At 39.0% G+C, this 22271-nt stretch overlaps 1 protein-coding gene across 1 annotated transcript; it reads left to right on the top strand.

Annotated features, from left to right (window-relative positions):
• The first annotated feature begins 1209 nt into the window (after positions 1 to 1209).
• RNF212B (ring finger protein 212B) lies at positions 1210 to 22194 on the top strand. Its single transcript, XM_079912223.1, has 14 exons — positions 1210 to 1321; positions 3149 to 3201; positions 3706 to 3780; positions 8598 to 8713; positions 9763 to 9823; positions 10543 to 10571; positions 11690 to 11736; positions 11958 to 12000; positions 12159 to 12219; positions 12872 to 12920; positions 18509 to 18548; positions 18845 to 18945; positions 19645 to 19706; positions 21476 to 22194. The coding sequence occupies exons 1-14, from the start codon at positions 1222 to 1224 to the stop codon at positions 21539 to 21541; spliced, it is 903 nt and encodes a 300-aa protein (XP_079768349.1). The 5' UTR covers positions 1210 to 1221; the 3' UTR covers positions 21542 to 22194.
• Positions 22195 to 22271: the final 77 nt, after the last annotated feature.

Raw genomic sequence — 22271 nt, 5'->3', positions numbered from 1 at the left:
ACATTTATTCAGTAAGTTTTTATCGTGAATCTTGCCCTTATGTGACAAAAATATTACAGTGTGGCACAAACCAGCCAATATTCTTTGAGCAAATGTCTCCATAAACTACTTTAAAACTTTTTTAAAGAAAAGACTTAAAAAAAAAGAAGACTTCAGTGGGGAAAAATTTTACCTTCTGTTTTGATTTTTTCCCCCAATTTAATTTTAAATGAAATTAAACTAATATATATTACATTCTTGTAGTATAGTCATGAAATTAAGCGTAAATCTATTAAATGTGTGAACTAATTACAGCTCTATGTATCAGCTCTGTATTTTTTTTTTTTTTTTTTTTTTGCGGTACGCGGGCCTCTCACTGTTGTGGCCTCTCCCGTTGCGGAGCACAGGCTCCGGACGCGCAGGCTCAGCGGCCATGGCTCACGGGCCCAGCCGCTCCGCGGCATGTGGGATCTTCCCGGACCGGGGCACGAACCCGTGTCCCCTGCATCGGCAGGCGGACTGTCAACCACTGCGCCATCAGGGAAGCCCTCAGCTCTGTATTTTTTATGTCAGTTTCTTCATTTAAAACCTTACATTTCAGTGAATATCAGATACATCTTTTGAAAAATGATGGGATTGGAAAAAATGTTAAATGATTTTCAAGATCGCTTCCAGTTCTATGATTCTGAGTTTCTATGGAGTAGAAGGAAATGTGAAAAGCTGAGACATCATGCATAAATAATGTTTCCATTAGATAAAATGTGTCCCAAATGGCTAATATGTGATCTTGTATATTTGGTCCACTACCTTCTCCTTGCTCCATCTTGCTGTATCACAGGAAACTATTAGGAAAGAAATAGATTTTTTTTTAGGATTGTTTTTTCTAATTACAAATTAGTGCCTGAATTAATCCAGAAAATTTAGAAAACAAAAAAAGTGTAAAGGCAACACACACACACACACACACATACACATGATCTCACCATTCAAAAAAAATCATCATTGTCCTATTACTCTTCTAAATATGTATAATTTTTCTCTTTAGAAAATTGCATAGCATAGTCTGCAGTCTGCTTTTTTTACTTCAGAGGTATATGTACTTCCTCACATCCAATTGAAATACCCACAATAATATGCCCACATCCCAATAAGTTAGCAGAAACTAAGCAAACATTGTTAAGTAGATTTTGGAACAGCTATAATTATGTTATGCCCCAGGTTATTCTCTTTCTCTGCTGCAGAATGGATTGGTTTCACTGCAACCTGTGTTTCCAAAAAGATGGGGCCCATTTCTTTGTCACCAGCTGTGGCCATATTTTCTGTAAAAAGTGTTTGACTCTGGGTGAGTGATTTAACTGTTTTCAGATTCAGGCAAAAATGTTTTTAACCTAGAAATAATGATTAACCATTTCTCTGTGTAACTTGGAATAAAAATCACTTAGTAGGCCGAAGGTGGTGTGGGTATAATAGGAAACTGTTGATTATGAAAATCGGAGGAATCCATTAAAAGGAATGATTTAGCAAATGGACTATCTATTACTTGAACATCAAAAGGTGCTTGTCAGTGTTCTGAAGCCTGTGGCAGGGAAAGCCACAAGGTTATCAGACTGATTAGAGGAAAGAGAAAAAATAAAAATAAAGAATAGAAATTGGGAAAGTGGTTGATAACAAGAGCTATTTCTAATGGGAAGTAGTATAATCTGTGAAATCAATTTAATTAGAAATGTTGACGATGGTGATAGTGGTGGGTGATACCTTTGTGGTTTAAAAAGTATTTTCATGTGTACCAGTTTTATGTATCCTCACCACAATCCCAGGAGGTAATTATTAGTAGACCCATTTTACAAATGAGGAGCTGGTTCAAATAGGTCTTAGAAGAGACAAATTTAAGGTGTGTCTTTTTTTTCTTAATGCTAAAATACTTACAAGGTATGTATTATATTCTGTAGGTATGTATTCTGGGTAGTAGGTCCAGAAGAGGGAGTTAAGATGTTTTGATCAGGGAAAATTTCATAGAAGAGGTGTTGTTTCAATAGAGTTTTGAGTAATAAACTGGAGTCTGCCAAGTGAATTAGGCAGGGAAGGTCATTCTGGTTTAAGAGAACAGCATGTGTAAAGGAATACAACATCATTAAACTTAGTACAGGGAAGTACATGTGGTTGGGATTGGTAGAGCATAAAAGAATAAAGTAAGAAATGGTGAGAGATGAGGCTAGAGTGGTAGGTAGTGGCCATATGATGGAAGGCTCTATATACCAGGCTAAAGAACCTGAACTTTATCCTGCAGGTGATGGAGAGCTGTGGAAGTTTCTTTGTCTTGTCTTTTTCTTAAATAGCAGAATGATTTGCACTTGCTAGCTCACTCTGATAATAATATGGAAGGAAGACGGGGAAAAACTTCATCCCCAAGGAAAGAAGAGTCAGGTTAGGTAGCCTCTGGAGAAGCTTTTTCTCTATGTGAATCTCATGACCCTTTAAAGTTATCTGCTAATGTAACAAAGCTATTACTATGGTAACAGCAGCTCACTCTGGAGCAGTTTGTCTCGGTGAGGCATATGTCATGTGACGTTTTCTCCGGACATGGCATTTATCTTAATCAATAACCAGCACCACTACTAAAATTTTAACTTCACAGGAAGATTAGTAATTTTAATTTCCACATCTTTCAGATTGGGTTAATTAGAGAATGAGAGTAGGAGAGCTTCAAAACAATATCCAGGAATATTAGCAAGGTGAGAACAAGGCAGGAATAATTGGAGAGTTTCTTATGGTGCCTAATGTGTGCCTACTGTCTGGTAGATAGAATAAAAAATAATAACTTAAAGTTGAGATCTTTGGTACTCTTCCCAGACTCTAGTAAATGTACACTCCTGTACTCCTGCTGGGAGGCTACTGTCCCTCACCTGCAGAAGAAAACTGAGAATTTATAAAAAGGGAGATGGGTAGAGGTACAGTGTGAAAGCCTTACTTCTCATCAACATACAAGTTTGGAAACACTGATTTCGAGAATGGAGCTCAAGTCGATGTCCTTTTATAGCACAATGACATTTTGAATTCAGTAAGAACCCTCTTTTCGTTAGCTAGCCTACTTGACTGTTATCATGTACTTTAGGAAAATCTTACCTCATGCCCATGAGAACCAAACATTTTTTTCCCCTTTCCCCGCTAGATAAATGTGCTGTTTGTGGAACTGCCTGCAAGTATCTGGCTCTTTCTGATAATGTAAGTTTTTCCTCCCCGTCACAAACAATCTTATCCCATTCCTGGTGTGTAGGAACTATACAAAGAATACAGTGGCTAAGAACTGAAATTTTGGGGGAATTCTCTGGTGGTCCAGTGGTTAGGACTTGGGGCTTTCACCGTGGGGGCCTAGGTTCAATCTCTGGTCAGGGAACTAAGATCCTGCAAGCCACATGGCATGGCCAAAAAAAAAAACTGAAATTTTTTTTTAAAAAAAGGAACAAACAAAACGTGTAGATAGCAATTGAAAAAAAAAGGAGGTAAACTAGAGATAAAAGAATTATTTGTGGATTTGTGACTGCTGTCACAGAAGCATGAGGTAAGAAGGATTAGGATATGTAGTCTACATCTCCTAGCGCAATAGTGATCGCCCTTTTAGCACAGTGAAATAATACCTGGTTGCTTTAGAAAGGGTGCTATGTCTTTAACCATATTTGCCTGTATTTTATTTCATTCCATTGTGGATGTGTCTTACTCTCTTCATAGCTGAAACCTCAGGAGAAGATGTACTTCAAAAGCCCTGTGGAGACAGCTTTGCAGTATTTTAGTCACATCTCTCAGGTATGAGAAATAAGAGTGAAGAAAACCTGATTTTCCAGGCAAGTTATAAATGCATCTTATTTCTTTTCCAGAGGTTCTCTTTAAACTGCATTCATATATTTGTATACAATGGGGAGAAATTGGCTGCCCTGTTTGCTTTCTTCCCTGATGATACAAATCTCAACAGTTAACTTTTTACTCACCCAGAATCTGTGATAGGCTGTAAAAACTACTATGTAGCTGACATCTTGCCTTGTGGTTCCTAGTTCTATTTAGTAATTTTTGAGGATAAAAAAGGTTCTAGAGAGCTTTGTCTTCTTTCTTCGCACATTTAATGAATCTTCTAAAAATTGCTTTGAATATACAGGCCTGACCCTGCAAACAATGGATTTAGTAGCCAAACTTTCAAGCTTTTGCTTATAGACCTAAGTTCAAAAACGGATTTCTTGTTCTCCACTCTTATTTTTCAATAACCTCTCTTAGCAACACATATATATTTAATTCTTCAGTTAGTATTTATAATAGGTTGCCTGAATTTTGGAAGATATTTTTCTTTTCCTGATGCATGATATGTTGTCATGCCATTGACTTGGTCAGGAGCAATAGAATTGTGGAAGGAAGTGAAGAGGAGACAGGACAACCATTTGAGAAAGTTCCCAAATTCTAAAAACTTTGGTTTTTCCTTTCCACTCTCCAGTTCTCCACCAAGATCATTTCATAGCCTCATGGGATTGCTATCTGGGCACATTTCTTGAGATTTTATCACTATTTTTCTTCTCTACTCTCCTCGTTCTTACGAGAATATTTTTTTATTAAACGTGAAGATGGTCCTTTGTCATGTTTGGCTGAAGACAGTAGGTTTAATTTTTCTTTGGTGTCTCCCCCTCAATCCTGACTCTGGAGATAGAGGAAGGGAAATTAAAGCTTTCACTGCATCCTGCTTTTAGCTGCTTGGGTGAACCGTCATATTTGAGATACTATTTAACATTATGGGGAGATAAAATCCAGCTGAGACTCAAGGAGAAATGTAAACAAGGTCACATGAACAAGAGAAAGAGCAGAGCTTTGGTTAATAACTAAACCAAGGGTTAGTTAATGATCAGGAGAGAAATTATATGTAGTCTGAATTCTACCCTGCCTAATCATGGGACCAAATACACATGGTCAAGTAATCAAGATAAAATACATGAAAAGGGTCAGTTAATCATCACTGTAGTGAAGTGCCCGTTTGGTGAAGTCAGCAATGTCTGAAAATGTGTTTTCCCAATCTGTGAAGTTGAATAACTGATCCAAGTAATGTCTAGATTGTCTCGTTCAGGCTTCTGCTCATATTTTTCTTCCTCAGTCAGACCTTTACTGACTCTCATATCTCAAATAGCAGCCCCAAGTCTACTTCTTACCCTGCTTTATTTTTCATCATAGGTCTTATCTCTAACATTATATAATTTATTTATTGTCTGAATCCTGCACTGCTTTCCCTTAGCATAATGTGTTCAAGGTTTATCCATGTTGTAGAATGTATTAGAACTTCATTAGTACTTTATTCCTTTTTATGACCAAATAATAATCCATTATATAGCTGGATATACATTTCACGTATTCATTCATCCATTGAGGGACATTTAGGTTATTTCCACTTTTTGGCTATTATGAATAATGCTGCTATGAGTATTTGTATACAAGTTTTTGTGTGGACATATATTCATTTCTCTTGGATATATACATAGGAATTAGATCACTGGATCAAATGGTAACTCTATGTTTAACTTTTGGAACTGCCAGACTGTTTTCCCAAGTGCTTGCACATTTTACATTTTTACCAGCAGTGTATGAGGGTTTTGATTTCTCCATATCCTCACCAACACTTGTTTTATCTGTCTTTTTTTAATAATAATCATCCTAGTGGTGTGAAGTGCTATCTCGGTGTGGGTTTGATTTGCATTTCTCTGATGATTAATGTTGTTGAGCATCTTCTCATGTGCTTATTGGCTATTTGTTTGTCATCTTTAAAGTAATATCTATTCAAATCCTTTGCCCATTTTTAAGTCGGATTGTCTTTTTATTAGTTGTAAGAGTTCTTTATATATTCTAGGTACAAGTCCTTCACCACATATGTGATTTGCAAACATTTTCTCCCATTTTGTTGGGCCCATCCACTTTAAAATTAAGAAGAAGTAACATAAATGTCCATTAAGTAAATACAAATAGGAAGAACAGACAACATCAAGCATCAAATAGAGTAGGAAATAAAGAGAGAGAAGAGGTTGAGAGAAAGAGAGGGAAAGATATAGGTTCACAAAGAAAGACAAATTCAGAGCAAAAGGCACAAATGAAAATACAGAGGGACTTCCCTGGTGGGCCAGTGGTTAAGGCTCTGCGCTCCCAATACAGGGGGCATGGGTTTGATCCCTGCTTGGGGAACGAAGATCCCACATGCCATATGGCGCAGCCAAAAAAAAAAGAAAAAGATAAACAAAAATACAGAGAAAGACTTTTTTAAAAAATGAATTTATTTATTTATTTTGGGCTGCATTGGGTCTTCGTTGCTGCACGCGGGCTTTCTCTAGTTGTGGTGAACAGGAGCTACTCTTGGTTGTGGTGTGCGGGCTTCTCATTGCAGTGGCTTCTCTTGTTGTGGAACACGAGCTCTAGGCATGCGGGCTTCAGTAGTTGTGGCTCTCGGGCTGTAGAGCTCAGGCTCAGTAGCTGTGGCGCACAGACTTAGTTGCTCCGCGGCATGGGGGATCTTCCCCAACCAGGGCTCGAACCTGTGTCCCCTGCATTGGCAGGCTGATTTTTAACCACTGCGTCACCAGGGAAGCCCAAGAAAGACTTTCATAAATTTAATGTTGGGACTGACAAACTTTTTCTTGAAAGGTTAGTAAATATTTTAGGTTTTGCAGGCTATGCAACCTCTGTTGCAGCTACTCAACTCTGCTGCTGTAGCACAGAACAACAGCCACAGGCAATCTGTAAACAAATGGGTATGACTGTATTCCAGTAAAACTTTATTTACAAATACAGGCAGCTGGCCCTGATCATTAGTTGGCTGACTGGGAAATCATATGTTTTGCTAACATACTTAAATAACTACCATATAAATCGTTTGAGTAAAATCAGGTCAAGACCTGATCTCATAAATAGATCAGATCAGTTTCCCATCCCTCACTTGAATTTAAAGACTGAACAGCTGAGATAATCAATGGTGCCTTTGAAGAAAGGTTTTATTTAGTTGAAGATTATTTTACCTGAAAAGAAAAAGTTTATCTGTCAGTTTTTAAGACTTCTGAAACAGTGTAGCTGAGTTCTTTATCACTACTGAGCAGGTCGAGGAACCTTAAGCCCCAGTGTGAGAGGCTTTGATCACAAACTGCAACCCAAAACTTAACTCCCTGGCTGTGCCACGTGGCTTGTAGGATCTTAGTTCCCCCGACGAGGGATCGAACCTGTGCCCCCTGCAGTGGAAGCGTGGAGTCTTAACCACTGGACCACCAGGGAAGTCCCCTTGCTTTTGATAAGGAAGCATTTTTAGGATTCTTTTTTGCTCAAATCTCTTTGAGCACCAAAGTAGTTTTGGCACGTAGGTTAGTAGGTCTCTTGGCTATATATTGTATCTAACCATAGTATCTATTGCTCGCCAACCCTTTGCCATTTTAGATAACTCCCAGGATTGAGTGCCTTTTTTCTGCTTCTGCATTGTTCAAATTTTCTAAAATGAATATGTTTTACTTTTATTGAAAACAAGAATAAATTTTAAAAAATAGATTACAGTGAATTCTTATCTGTGTAGAATTAGTTTGCTTTTGAGTAGAAAGGAAAGAGTGTAGAGACTATATAAATTCGGAAGTAGAATTCTTTAGTAAGGTGGCAAAAGCAACTTGCAAATTAAATGAGAACAAAAAGTTTATGACAAAAGTACCAGATCTAGGAAGGACCTAAGAAAAAAGGTTTACGGTGTGAGTAGGGAGGAAACAAACGAGACCTGAATACTGCTGTGTATTCAAAAGTAGAACCTGACAAAGCTAAAATACTTTCCACATATTAACTTTTGATCTGATTCAGTAATCCCATGATAGGCACATCAGTATATCAAATGGTAAATTAAAGCAAAAGATAAAATTATTTACCCATGGCCAGAAATAAAATTCAGGAATAGGTAAATCTCCTTCTGTGCCTCTTTGCCCTTTACTGTAGCAACATAAACAGCCTACAAGTGTCTATGTGTGAGTATCTTAGGGAAAGTAAATTGGTTACCAGTGCTCTGTAGAGCTAGGAATGTGGAAACTGAGTCCAAGCTAATAGTAAACAAGTAAGGTCAGAACCAGTTCTAAGCTTGGAAACATTTTTTTGGTTGTCACTTCTTGCTCAAGATGAATGGTTATATATATATATATTTTTTTCGTTACACGGGAATCTCACTGTTGTGGCCTCTCCCGTTGCGGAGCACAGGCTCCGGACGCGCAGGCTCAGCGGCCAAGGCTCACGGGGCCCAGCCGCTCCGCGGCATGTGGGATCTTCCCGGACCGGGGCACGAACCTGTGTCCCCTGCATCGGCAGGCGGACTCTTAACCACTGCGCCACCAGGGAAGCCCGAATGGTTATATTTTTAAAGGGTCATTCTATGTCAGAATGTTCTCATTAAGATATTAGGAAGGCACTTTTCTGGAAATGAAAACCTTTGGCTTTCCCTAGTTTTGGGGAATCATGAATTAGGTCAGATGCTCCAGAAGAAAATGATCAGTAATAGAGTATGAATTGATGGGTTTCCATTTGTTGCTACAAGTAAGGGGAAAGGAGTTATGGGGGTTGTATGTCAAAGGTCTGTTTTTCCCTAGTAGGTGTGGAGTTTCCAGAAGAAGCAAACAGATCTCCTCATCGCCTTTTATAAGCATAGAATTACCAAGTTAGAAGCAGCCACGCAGGAGGCACAGCAAACACTGACTAACCAGGACAAGTAAGTGACGAATGAAATCACCAGAGAGCCTTTTTCTTCTCATAGAAGCTGTAGCCCTTATTTCCTTATGGTTCCAAAGCCTAAAAATTGCTCCATGTGTGTTTATGTTTGTCTTGGTTAAGTCAGGTACAGAATTTTTGGTCTCTCAATCTCCATTTTATTTTTCTCTTTCTTCCCTCAAGGGACCTTCCCTACTTTATAGCTTTCCCCTTTTACTTCCATCTGTCGAAAACTACTTCAGAGAAATCGGACATGACTTTTTCACAGTAATAATGATGGAAGATTTAAAATGTTACCTCTAGGAGGGTGTGTTTTGGTTCTTTTTTTTTTTTTTTGGCTGCGTTGGGTCTTTGTTGCTGCACGCAGGCTTTCTCTAGTTGCAGCAAGCGGGGGCTACTCTTCATTGTGGTGTTGGGGCTTCTCATTGCGGTGGCTTCTTTTGTTGCAGAGCATGGGCTCTAGGCGCGCAGGCTTCAGTAGTTGCAGCACGTGGGCCCTAGAGCACACGGGCTTCAGTAGCTGTGGCACATGGGCTCAGTAGTTGTGGCACACAGGCTCAGTAGTTGTGGCTCATGGGCTCTAGAGTGCAGGTTCAGTAGTTGTGGCGCACGGGCTTAGTTGCTCCACAGCATGTGGGATCTTCCCAGACCAGGGATTGAACCCATGTCCCCTGCATTGGCAGGCAGATTCTTAACCACTGCACCACCAGGGAAGTCCATGTTCTTTTGGAAATCTTAAGCTAAAAGATGGAATCCCTGATGGAAATTTTCAGACAGCAGCAGGCCAGGGGAAAATGTGTGGAGAGGAAATGCAGTTCTGTGTAAACTTCTGAAATCGTACCAAGTGACTGTTTATTTTGTCCACCTGATTCTTCTCACCACCAAAACCCTGCCATTGCCCCCCTGAATCACCAGATCTCTGACAGAAATACCTTGTATAGTGGCAAGTATCTCTCCGGAAGCATTAACTAGATGTTGATAATAAAAATCATGTTTTTTATCCCACTGACCTGCTGGAGCTGATTGTTTCTTTTTCCATCTTTTGCCTAGAGAGCTGTCAGTCTTAAGGAAAGAGAATGGAGAACTGAAGAAATTGCTAGCCATCCTAAAGGTGAATGAAATAGATTTTCCATACTATTATTTTCTCTCTTACTTGGCCCATCTATCTAGCTGACTGAATAGAATTAGTGTTTCCTAACCTTTTTCACATCATGGCTGGTAATATTGATAACATTTGTACAGCAAGCACACTGTAGTAAATGGACGAGGCCACAGAAGACCTTGGAGGGATGAAAGGACAAAATCTAGCACAGTGGTAACCTATTCTCGAATATCAGGGAGTCCATGCCATAACACATGGGAAGCTGTCTTATAGAAGAGATATCTGTGGTAACTTAAAATTTGTCTTCAAGAATCCCAAGGCACCTCAGGACCTTTCCTGTCCCTCAAACTCTATTTCCTGGACATTTGTCTCTTCCCAAGATTGTCCTTTGTGTTTATATAATGTTCCTTTTGATCTTACTCTTGTAACTCTTCTAGCACATTGTAATCCTGTCATTTTCCTTGCTCTCCCCATAGACTCTCTATATTTCCCCACATGTATCAGTCTACAGGATTCCCAATGTGTTTTTGTGAAGAGGAACTAAAATTTTCTCCCCCCAAAGCTAATAATTTTCTGAGGAAACACTCACTGTTGCTGTTTTTTCTTCTATTGGGCATCTTAGTAACCACAACTAGAGGACATTGCAGCTTAGCTATCTGACAAGTAAGATCCATTGATTGGGACCATTGAGCTACAGCTTCCTTCACTCCCATTTTTTTCACCTACAGGAATCTCCAAGTTGGTACCAAGGAAGCAGGTCAGTTTTATCAGGCCCCATACCATCCCTCTTTGAAAATTTCTATCCTTTCCTTTTTTTTTTTTTTAATTGGAGTATAGTTGCTTTACAATGTTGTGTTAGTTTCTGCTGTACAGCAAAGTGAATTCTATCCTTTCTTGGCACTTGGCTGTAGCTCCTGTGTGGGCTCTGCGGTGGAGGGAATGGTTTATGAATTCATTTTTCACTTCTCCAAAAAAGAGCTCCTTACTGAAAAGTGCTGAACTAAAATCTTGGATGAATGCTCACCCTTGACCGTCACTTTATGAAATCCTATTCACCCCTCAAAATTGAACTCATGTGTCATTTCCTCTGTCAGCACTTTATTAGGCAGAGTTAGATGTTCTATTATTCATTTATTCAATAAATATTCATTAAGTACTTACTGTTTGTGAAGCACTGTGTTAGGTGTTGGGTGTACATCACCGATTATTCTAATTGTAAATGTCTGTACCCTACCAGTTATTATATATTTTTAATATCAGCTCTGCATTGGTGGATTAAAAAGACATGGCCCCTGACTCACAGAAGCTAAAGTATAGTGTTCTATCATCCTTCCATACTTCTGACATACCCATTATAACACTTATGTTGCTCTTTTTCTTTTTGTCTCTCCCACTAGCCTGTGAGCCTCTCAAAAATAGGAACCATATTCTAGTTATCTTTGTAAGTTCAGGATCTAAGACTTATGAGCACTAAATAAATGTCTGTGGGTAGATGGAAGAGGGGATGGAGGGAGTGAGGGAATGGCAGATGTATGAATGGATGGACAGATGGATAGATATATGTAAAGTTGAGAGTACCTGGTAAGGCACTATGGGAAGGAAGAAAGAAGGACTTCAGAACTTCTATTATGGGCAATAGAGAAGTGGAGAAGATTTCGTTTAGGGAATTGGAGAGCCAAGGAGTCCCATATGGAAAGCTTGCCTCTGTATTTTGGGCTGATACCTGTAATACATGATTAGTAAGCAATTTGTGCTCAGAGAGAAGGCTGTTATTTCTGTAAATAATGACCTGATTGATCCTCTAAGGTGGCACTAAGTTCTGCTTAGAGAAAATAGAGCTGCCTTTCTTTTTTTTTTTTTTTTTTTTCCTTGCAGGTCAACCACACCTCGACCAGTGGGCATTACTTCTCCATCACAGTCAGGTAGAGACCATGTTTTGCCCAAATATCTGTGTGAGATGAGTAAATATCCTTATCCCATATGGAAGATGGTTTCCTCTCAGAAAGTATAATGTGATTTTCCAAATCTTATGTATGATATGAAAAGGCCATACTCCTGGACACTCACTTGCAACATGTAGGCTAGGCAAGGCAGGGCACACCATTGATGGCAACTTTTCATTCTGCATTTTATTCCCTTTCAGTTACTCCACGACCCAGTTCTCAGCATAGCAGCCAAGTGGTCAGGTGAGTAGAAAGCTACACAGCAGCATTAGAACTGTTGGCAAAAGATCAAGATGAAAGAAATGCCTAGATACGGCTGAGACAGGGACTGAGGAGACTTTATGTCTGTGTAAAAGTTTAATACCAGGTTTGTTTTTTCCTTTTTGTTTTGCCTTATACAGTCGGTCCTCCTCAGTGGAATCTATCCCTTATAGAGGGGCTGGCTTTAGTAACTTGGGACAGGTAAGAAATATTCACATTATCTTTTCAGATTGAGACTTCTAATGCTAAATGAAAGCCAAGATTAAAGCAAGAATATTAAAATTATATTGATTTTGGCATGAATTATCTGATGCCATGCCTGGACTCTCTTTCAGCAATTCAGACCTGATGTTAGAAGCTGACCTAATTCATGACTCGGAATGAATGGGGTGAAAATAGTGGACTGCATTAACAGTGTCCATCATGTTCATTTTGGAAGGAATAAAGTGTGGATCCTTCCTGGAGTCACGTACCCACTCTGGGAGAAAAACATACACTTCAGTGTATAGCCATAGCATGAAATATGGAAGCCAGAGAATCGGGATATATATATATATATATATATATATATATATATATATATATATATATATATATATATTATTATTATTTTTTTTTTTTTGGCGGTACGCGGGCCTCTCACTGTTGTGGCCTCTCCTGTTGCGGAGCACAGGCTCCGGACACACAGGCTCAGCGGTCATGGTTCACGGGCCTAGTCGCTCCGCGGCATGTGGGATCCTCCCGGACCGGGGCAGGAACCCGTGTCCCCTGCATCGGCAGGCGGACTCTCAACCACTGCACCACCAGGGAAGCCCCGGGATATATTTATTAATGTTTATTATTTGTCCCTCAGGGAGCCAGAGCGCTGCAGGGAAGGAGCACTCCAAGAGACTCTTTTACTGGTGAGAGGGGCAGTGTAGGGGAAGGAGTCAGAAGCCAACACATTCTGAGCAGATACCAGCAGATTTCTGGTTTTCTGTGCATAATATAATGCCATTTTACTTTTTCTCCAGAAGGTGGTTCCAGGTATCCAGATACAACTTTTCAAGTAATGATATTTCTGTTCTCAAACTGATAAGGGGAAAATTGAAACTTGAGTATTAGAAAGTCATTGAAACCCTCTGGTCAGGAGACTGGAGAGTAACTTTTAAAATAATTGACCTGGATTTTAATTGCCACAAGATGGCAGTAGAAGTTAGATCTAAAAGAAAGATTAACTAGATGCCAATTATGTTAGCCTGAAGGGTGTCTGGCTTCTTCACTGTGTATCAAACACAAAAATATTCCAGTGAAGAAATATTTTGGTTCCACCTACGTAATTTCTTGTCTCTTTCCCCTTAGAACTATTACTGTTATTACTGTTTTTCAAGGCATTAGTCAGTCCATAGAGTATACTTGGAGAGGATTTCCCTTTCTTTCCCAAGAGGCAGTTTTGAAATTCACAGATCTCTTCCTGGATAACCATTTTTGAAATTCACCAAATAGCCTCCCTCCAGTTCTTTCATCTTCACCCCTTTGAAAAACTAGGTGCTCTAGCCAATTTATTTCTGTCAGGTTAGTAGTAATACTCTCTTTTATTTCTGATTTTAGTTATTTGGGGCTTTCTTCTTTTTTCTTGGACAGCCTGGCTAAAGATTAGTCCAATTTTTTAACAGTTCTAAAAAGGAAGTTTATTTTTAAAAAATTTTTAAATTAAAGTATAGTTGATTTACAATATCATCTAAGTTTCAGGTGTACGGCACAGCAATTGAGATACATATATATATATATGTACCATCTTCCAGAAAAAAAGCGAATGAACTTTTTGGCCAACCCAATACAGACATATACATACATATGTATGTATATTTATATAACTGAATCTATATATACATATATTTTTTCAGATTCTTTTCCCTTATAAGTTATTATATAATATTGAGCACAGTTTCCTGTGCTATTGGAAACTATTCCTGTGCTATAGTTTCCTGTCCTTGTTGGTTATCTGGTTTTTTTTTAAATTTATTTATTTTTGGCTGCGCTAGGTCTTCGTTGCTGCACGCGGGCTTTCTCTGGTTGTGGTGAGCAGGGGCTACTCTTCGTTGTGGTGCTCTCATTGCGGTAGCTTTTCTTGTTGTGGAGCACGGGTTCCAGGTGCGCAGGCTTCAGTAGTTGTGGCACGTGGGCTCAGTAGTTGTGGCTTGCGGGCTGTAGAGCACAGGCTCAGTAGCTGTGGTGTGCGGGCTTAGTTGCTCTGCGGCATGTGGGATCTTCCCAGACCAGGGCTCGAACCCATGTCCACTGCACTGGCAGGCGGATTCTTAACCACTGCACCACCAGGGTTATCTATTTTATACATAGTAGTATGTATGTGTTAATCCCAGCCTCCAGATTTATCCTGCCCCTCACCCCACAGGGTTAGTCAATTTTGTTTATCATTTCAAAGAACCAACTTTTAGTTTTCTTGATTTTTCTCTATTATTTTTCTATTCTCTATTTCATTTTTTTCTGCCCTAATCATTTTCTTTCCATCTGCTTTTGGGTTTAGTTCTCCTCGTTTCTTAAAGTGGACAGTAGCATTATTGACTTGAGATCTGCTTTTTTAATATAGACCTTTACAGTTATAAATTTCACTCAGCACTGCTTTCACTGCATCCTTTTAAGTTTTAGTATGTTGTGTTTTTGTTTTCATTCATCTCAAAGTATTTTCTAACTTCTGTGATTTTCTTTTCTTTGACCCATTAGTTACTTAGCAGTGTTGATTATCCACATAATTGTTAATTTCCCAAATTTCCTCCTGTTAATTGATTTTAATTTCATTTCATTGTTGTTGAACAACATACTTTGTATGGTTTAGATCCTTTTAAATTTATAGCCTAAAACATTGTCTATCCTGGGGAAAGTTCCCTGTACACTTGAAAAGAATGTGTATTCTGCTGTTGTTGGGTGGAGTGTTCTATAGATATCTGTTAGATTTAGTTGGTATATAGTGCCATTTAAATCTTCTGTTTTCTTGCTGATCTTCTGTCTTGCTGTTTTATCCATTATTGAAAGTGGGGTATTGAAAGCTCTATTATTGTTGAATTATCTATTTTTCTCTTCAATTCTGTCAGTTTTTGCTTCATGTATTTTAGGACTTTGTTTTTAAGTGCATATATAAGTGTTATATCTTCTTGATGGGTTGACCCTTTTATCATTTTGACCTTTGTCTCTAGTAACAATGTTGTCTTAAAGTGCATTTGTCTGATATTACCCATTCCAGCTCTCTTTTGTTTACTGTTTGCGTGGAATATCTTTTTCCATCCTTTTACTTTAAACCTGTATGTGTCTTTGAATTTACAGTGAGTCTTTCATAGACGATGTATAGTTGGATCTTTTTTCACCATTTGGCCAGTTTCTGCCTTTTAATTGGAGAGTTTAATACATTTACATTTAACGTAATTATTAATAAGGAAAGACTGCTTCTGCCATTTTGCTATTTGTTTTCTATGTGTCTTTTTTTTTTTTTTTTGCCACACCACACAGCATGTGGGATTTTAGTTCCCCGACCAGGGATTGAACCTGTGCCCCCTACAGTGGAAGCGTGGATTCTTAACCACTGGACCACCAGGGAAGTCCCTGTTTTCTATATGTCTTATGTATGTTTTGTTCCTCACTTCCTCCATTTTTGCTGTCTTTTGTGTTAAACAGCTATTTTCTAGTGTACCATTTTACTTTCTCTCTTGTTTCTTTCACTGTATTTTTTGTTATTTTCTTAGGGATCAACATCATAATTAACATCATAATTTATAACAATTTAGTTCAGATTATACCAAACTTAATTTAAACAGTGTACAAAAGCTTTTCTCCTATATAGTTCCATTCCCCTCTCCATTCTATTGTGCTGTTATTATATAGATTATATCTTTAAAAATTGTGTTCTCCTCAACATAAATTTATAATTATGTTTTATGCAGTTGTCTTTTAAATCAGATAGGAGGAAGTTACAAAAATACACTTATACTTTTATGTTTATCAATGTAGTTATCTTTACCAGTGATCTTTATTACTTCTTCATGTAGATTTGAGTTACTGTCCAGTGTCCTATCACTTAAGCTTGAAGGACTCTCTTTAGTATTTCTTGTAAAGCACGTTTGGTAGTGATGAATTCTCTTAATTTTGACACTCATCTGGGAGTGTCTTAATTTCTCCTTCATTTTTGAAGGATAGTTTTGCTGGATTTAAAATTTTTGATTGACAGTCTTTCAGCATTTTGAATACGTTATCCTCCTATATTCTGGCCTCCATGGTTTCTGAGGAGAAATCAGTGCCAATTTTATTGAGAATCCCTTTCATGTGATGAATGGCTTCTCTCTTGCTGCTTTCAAGTTTCTTTTTTTGCCTTTAGCTTTCAACAGTTTATGATGAGTCTAGGTGCGGATCTCTTTGATTTATCCTCTTTGGGATTTGTTGAGCTTCTTGGATGTATAGATTAATGTTTTCATCTAATTTGGGAAGTTGTCAGCCATTATTTCTTCAGATAATTCTTTCTGCCCTTGGTCCTCTCTGTTCTCCTCCTGGAACTCGCATTTTGCACATGCTGGTGTGCTTGATGGTATTCCACCAAGGTCTTTGAGGCTTTGTTCATTTTTCTTCATTCCTTTTTCTTTCTCTTCTTCATACTGGATAATCTCAATTGATTTATCTTCAAGTTTGCTGATTCTTTTTTCTGACAGCTCATATCTCTAGTGAAGTTTACATTTTAGTTATTGTACTTTTCAATTCCAGAACTTATATTTGCTTCTTTTTAATATAATATTTCTTTATTAGTGTTCTCTATTTGATGAGACCATTCTCATACTGTTGTTTAGTGCTTTAGACATGGTTTCCTTTAGCTAACTGAACATGTTTAAAATAGCTGATTTAGGGACTTCCTTGGCAGTCCAGTGGTTAAGACTGTGCTTCCACTGCAGGGGATATGGGTTCGATCCCTGTTCGGGGAACTAGGATCCCGCATGCCTGTCAACGTGGCCAAAAAAAAAAAAAAAGAACCGCTGGTTTAAAGTCTTTGTCTTTAAAATCCAATGTATCTGAGCTTCCTCAAGGACAGTTTCTATTGCTTGTGCTTTTTTCCTTTACATAGATCATACTTTCTTGTTTCTTTCATGCCTCATAATTTTTTGTTGAAAACTGGACAGCTAAATAATATAGCATGGCAACTCTAAGAATCAGATACTTCCTCCCTTCCCAAGGTTTGTTGTTGTTGCTGTTTGTCATTGTTTGTTTAGTGACTTTCTAAAACTGATTCTGTAAAATCTGTATTCTTTCTCGTGTGGCCACCAAAGTGTCTATTTGGTTAGCTTAGTGTTCAGCTAATGATTGGACAGAGCTTTCCTTAAACACCTAGTACCAATAAATCCCTCAGTGTTTGCTGAGGGACTGTGTGTTGGGGTGTACCTTCAACATGCAGCTGACGACTGTGCCTTAGCCTTCACTTTCTGCTTGTATGACCTCAAGGTAGTCCCAAGGTGAGAGCTTAGAGCCTTTTCAATCTTTACTGAGCATGCACACAGCCCTGTGCATGCACATGGCCTAGATTCCCAAGAACTTGTTGTTCCTTTTCAAAATCCCGGTGGACAGGTCATTCCACAGCTTTTCCTTTTATGCTTTTTGGTTAGCCTATTGTTTGCCCCAACTGATATTCACCTCCTCAGGCAGGCTAAACAAGTGCCTCTAATTATTTGCAACAAACACTCCTGGGGAAAAAGCTTTTCACACTTGGTGAACTCTTAAGCTCCAAGTCCTGGTAAGTTTGGCTCCAAGTTAGGTCAAATAAAGGCAGCCTTGCAAGTGAAGTCTTCCAGTGAACAACTAGGCAGGTCAAGTATGACAATTCTCTGGGAATGAGGTTTTGAAAGAGCTCCAACCCCATTCCATCCCCTATGATGACTGCCAAACTGTTGATTTTCAAGGCTACCATGGAGCTGGAGAGGGAGAAATGGGAATAGGGCAAGTTAAAATGTCACAAAGCTCACTGTTCTTACTCACATTCAGCTATTTTTCTGGAATAAACATTCCCCAGATTGCTAAAAGCCCTTTGTTAATTTCCAGAATTCTGAAGAAGTTGATTCTGACAATTTTTGCCAGTTTTCTCATTCCTTTTATGGAGAGAATCTGTGGAGGTCCTTACTCTACATTTTTACTGCTGTCACTCCCAGCCAATTTAAAGACCCTTTGTCTTTAGCCATTCTTTCTGATAATCTTCACCTTAGAGGGGAAACCAAGGCACAGATACATTAGAACACATCAAGGCAGTGATGGATCCTTGCCCATAAACTCATGAAAGGGCGAGGAAAGCACCTTTATGATCCACTGCTAGGTGACTTGTGGGCTTTTTCACTTGCCATTAGCCCCCAAGTCTAACATATATACCAAATCTTTGATCCCCTGTTCCTTTGCCCTGGCCCCCAGAATACCTGGATCTCTTCTTGGTTCATGAATTATCTCATAGGCTCATCTTTATGCTTTTCAGAAACCCCTTCACCAGCTTCCACTCACAGCCTATCTTATAGGTAAGTAATACTGCTTCCTTTCACTTGAGATCTGTTCCCACTGACATTCTGCCAGCAGCCCTGTGGTTACTTCTCCACTGGCCTATACCACTGAAGCTTATAATCTACCTTGTAAACTAAAGAGAAGGTTGAACAGTACTGTGTCTAATATACATCTGAATTACTTAATTGTATTCTGAGTTGCAAGCAGGGGATTCATTTCCTCTCTGGTTTAAATGTATAGGCTCTTCCTTTACACATGGTTTTTACTTTAACCTTTCCTTTTCTCTACTGATGCTTTTATTTCCCTTCCTTAGACCTTCATCTGCCTCCTCCGGACAGGGGATTTTTTCTTTCAGACCATCCCTAAGTGGTGGGGATTCAGGTCAAATAGGAGTCCTCACCCCCAATAATTCAGGTAAGTTAAATAACATTCCCAAAGGAGTGGAGCTTCAACCATTGACATATACACTAAAATGAAGATTTTCAAGGTGCAAAGAAGTTGAGATTTTTACACCCCAGCCCCTGAAAAAAGCACTGTCTCAAGTTTGACTCCTTAATATTCTTTAAGAGTTACCCCATTTCCTTCACAGTTAAGGCAGGCTTTGGATTGTGCCTAAATATCACTCATCCTGTCACCAGGAGTAGAGTTCTGCTCTTTAGCCAGAAGGTTGGCCTGTAGAATTAAACTGGCTTTTTGTTTGTTTCTTTTGAGATCCCTATGTTGCAGCACTGCTGGGAGCTTAGTGCTGAATGAGAATGATAAAACCAGCATCCTTTATTCTCCTCATGTTTTCCCAAAAGGTACCTCTGCTACCAGTCCTTGTGATAAGGGGCTGTCATCTTTCATAGCTCACCAAAATCTTTATATTGTCTCTACATCTTTCTACTCATAGTTAAACTCAAATCTCAGACCTCTGTGTCACCACCCCATCCTCACAGTAAAAGAATGGACTTTATATTATAACCCACCTCTTGAATTGCTGAGCTAACAGTCTTTTCCCTTCTGAGTAGTATACTGCAGATTAAGAACCACTTATTTATCCTGATGCATAAATAACAATACTGAGAAACTGCCCCAGGTAGTTATCTTTCACTATTTAATTCCATCCTCCAGGTCAGAGGGAGAGCAGAACCACACTAGAGGGTCTTCCTGGTTTCCAGCTACCAGCCCTACAGGTGAGCCCTGGCCAGTCTAACTGGTCTGCTCATGAAAAACTCACACAGTTAGGCCTGCACACTTAATGCCTCATTCTGGTCTCTTGTTAAGGTGATAGAATGTAACCAGTGGAGAATGACGTGGTTTCAAGTGTGGTAACCACAGGTACACAGTTTTCCAGAGTGGTGTCACTCTGATAATATGACTGTCAGATTACCTTCCTGGTTTGGGGTTTAAAAATTAGGTCACAGGGCTTCCCTGGTGGCGCAGTGGTTGAGAGTCCGCCTACCAATGCAGGGGACACAGGTTCGTGCCCCGGTCCGGGAGGATCCCACATGCCGCGGAGCAGCTGCGCCCGTGAACCATGGCCGCTGAGCCTGCGCGTCCGGAGCCTGTGCTCCGCAGCGGGAGAGGCCACAACGGTGAGAGGCCCGCGTATAGCAAAAAAAAAAAAAAAAAAAAAAAAAAAATTCGGTCATATAGTAATGAAAGGTTTTAAACTGAGAGGTCTTGGCCAGGGTGAACTAAGGATGTGGACACAAATGACATTCTCAAGAGTTTCACAGAAAGGGGTTTTCAATGGAATATATATTTTGGATAGAGGTACTGCTTGAACTAGGAAAAACCATTTTCATTTCTCCAAAGAGCAACAGCAGAATAATGTTTTGTAAATTTATGAGACTATGATTCTGATCCAGAAAACAAGAGGAAAAGGGCATGGGAACGAGAAGAGAGGTTTGTAAGGAGCTCTATTAAATGAAAAGTCCAGTCTTGCCTTTTAAGTTCACTTTTACACCTTGGGTTTTGAGGATATTTAGGCCAAGCTCCTGGTGACCTACTAAGGTAGGTAAATATTTTGCTCTCATGTTCCAAAATTCCCTTTATTTTCATCAGCAAGGAATTAGGGTCTAAGCCTTAACAGACAACGCTGGGGAAATAACATCCCTCTAAGACCCTCGTAAATCGAGGGATTAATCTACAGGTGAAAAAAAGACTTAAGACACATAAACTATCTGCAAATAAATGGCCTCCAGTTGGATCTTGATTGGAACAAACTGTAAAAACCATTTATGAGACAGTTGAGGAAAACTGAATACTTAGTGGACATTTTATATTAAGGAATTGTTAATAGTGTTTTTTTTGTAGGCATGATGCTATTGTGGTTATGTTTTTAAAAATAGTCTTTATCTTTTAGAGATGCATACTAAAATACTTATGGATAGAAAATTAAATGATTGTCTGAATTTTGCTTTAGCTTAATCTAGTGGAAAGGGGCAGTGTGAGAAAGTAGAAATGAAAAAAAATTGGCCATGAGTTAATTGTTGAAGTTGGGTGATGAGTACATATGAGTACATTATACTACTGTTTTTGTATTTTTTGAAAATTTCCATAATAAAGTTAGAAAAAGAGTTATTGAAGAAAGTACCACTTCCCCAGAGGCCTAAGAACTCTGCCTCCCTGGTAATCATCTCTGGGTATGGTAGTCATGTTCCAGGCTTCCCAAAACTGTTTGATTTTCAAATATTCGGCTTTATCACCATAAACCACGGAAATGCTCCAGTTTCATAAGTAGCAACAAAGCCTTTGTCACATTAGATGTATCAAATCTTAGTTTGGAAAAGTTAGTTTTCATGAAAGGGGGAAAACTATGGGGAAGCAACAGCAGCGGTTTACTGTCACGATAAACTTCATATAATGACTTGAGAGGGCCTTACTTGCCCTTTTTGTTACAAACACTCGCCCTTTTTGTTACAAACACCCTTAACTGCCTTCCTGTCCTGTGCTGCAGAATCTCTACCAACAGAGGCAGATGGGATTAGCCAGGGGGAGAGAAGCATGGAACACTCCCAGATAGACCATTTTCAAGATCTGATCTATACATACTGCTGAAGGACGGACGGTAGCATCTCATACTCATTTAGGTGTGATGGCCTTGGAAAATGTACCCCTACCTTGTTTCCTGGTTTCACTCTGTACCTTCTCTCTCTCAATCTTAACCCTATACACCCTGTATTACTTCCTATGAAAATGATCAGGTCAGAGCTTCAGGAAGATGTTTATATCTCTCCCACAAGATACAGATAGCTCCCTTATTTCCTGCAACTTGAAACAAGGTTATAAAAACAATTCTTGGCATCATTGGGGGTGGGGTGGGTGGGGTGATATACTTATTAACCATGTTTTATTTCTGGATTTCACTTTTTAGCTTTGGATATATTCTCCCACTGCCGATGTTAACAAGCCACAACACTGTTCCTTGCCCTAATTTATTATACTTTTTCTATTTGCCTATTGTTTCCTCTGTGCCTAGTTACTATTAAATATGTTGATTTTCCTTTCTGTTTGGTAATGGTTGGAGACACAGGCTTACTAAAGTACACAGATAGTGAAATAAAGAGGATGTCCTTTTATTGCTACTGCAACTCTATTGGTATTACAAGCTCTCAAATGGTGGAGTGGGCAAAGAACACTACCACTGAGATCAAACATTTATTCTTCTTTGGGTACTAAGGGGTAGAAATGAGGGATTAAATGGGTAGGCCACTGGCAGGCATACCTTAAGCAAAAATATTGGAAAAATGTAA

This window comes from Stenella coeruleoalba (assembly GCF_951394435.1).
Source record: "Stenella coeruleoalba genome assembly, chromosome: 2".
Lineage (NCBI taxonomy): Eukaryota > Metazoa > Chordata > Mammalia > Artiodactyla > Delphinidae > Stenella > Stenella coeruleoalba.
This window is presented reverse-complemented; position numbering and strand designations above follow the sequence as displayed.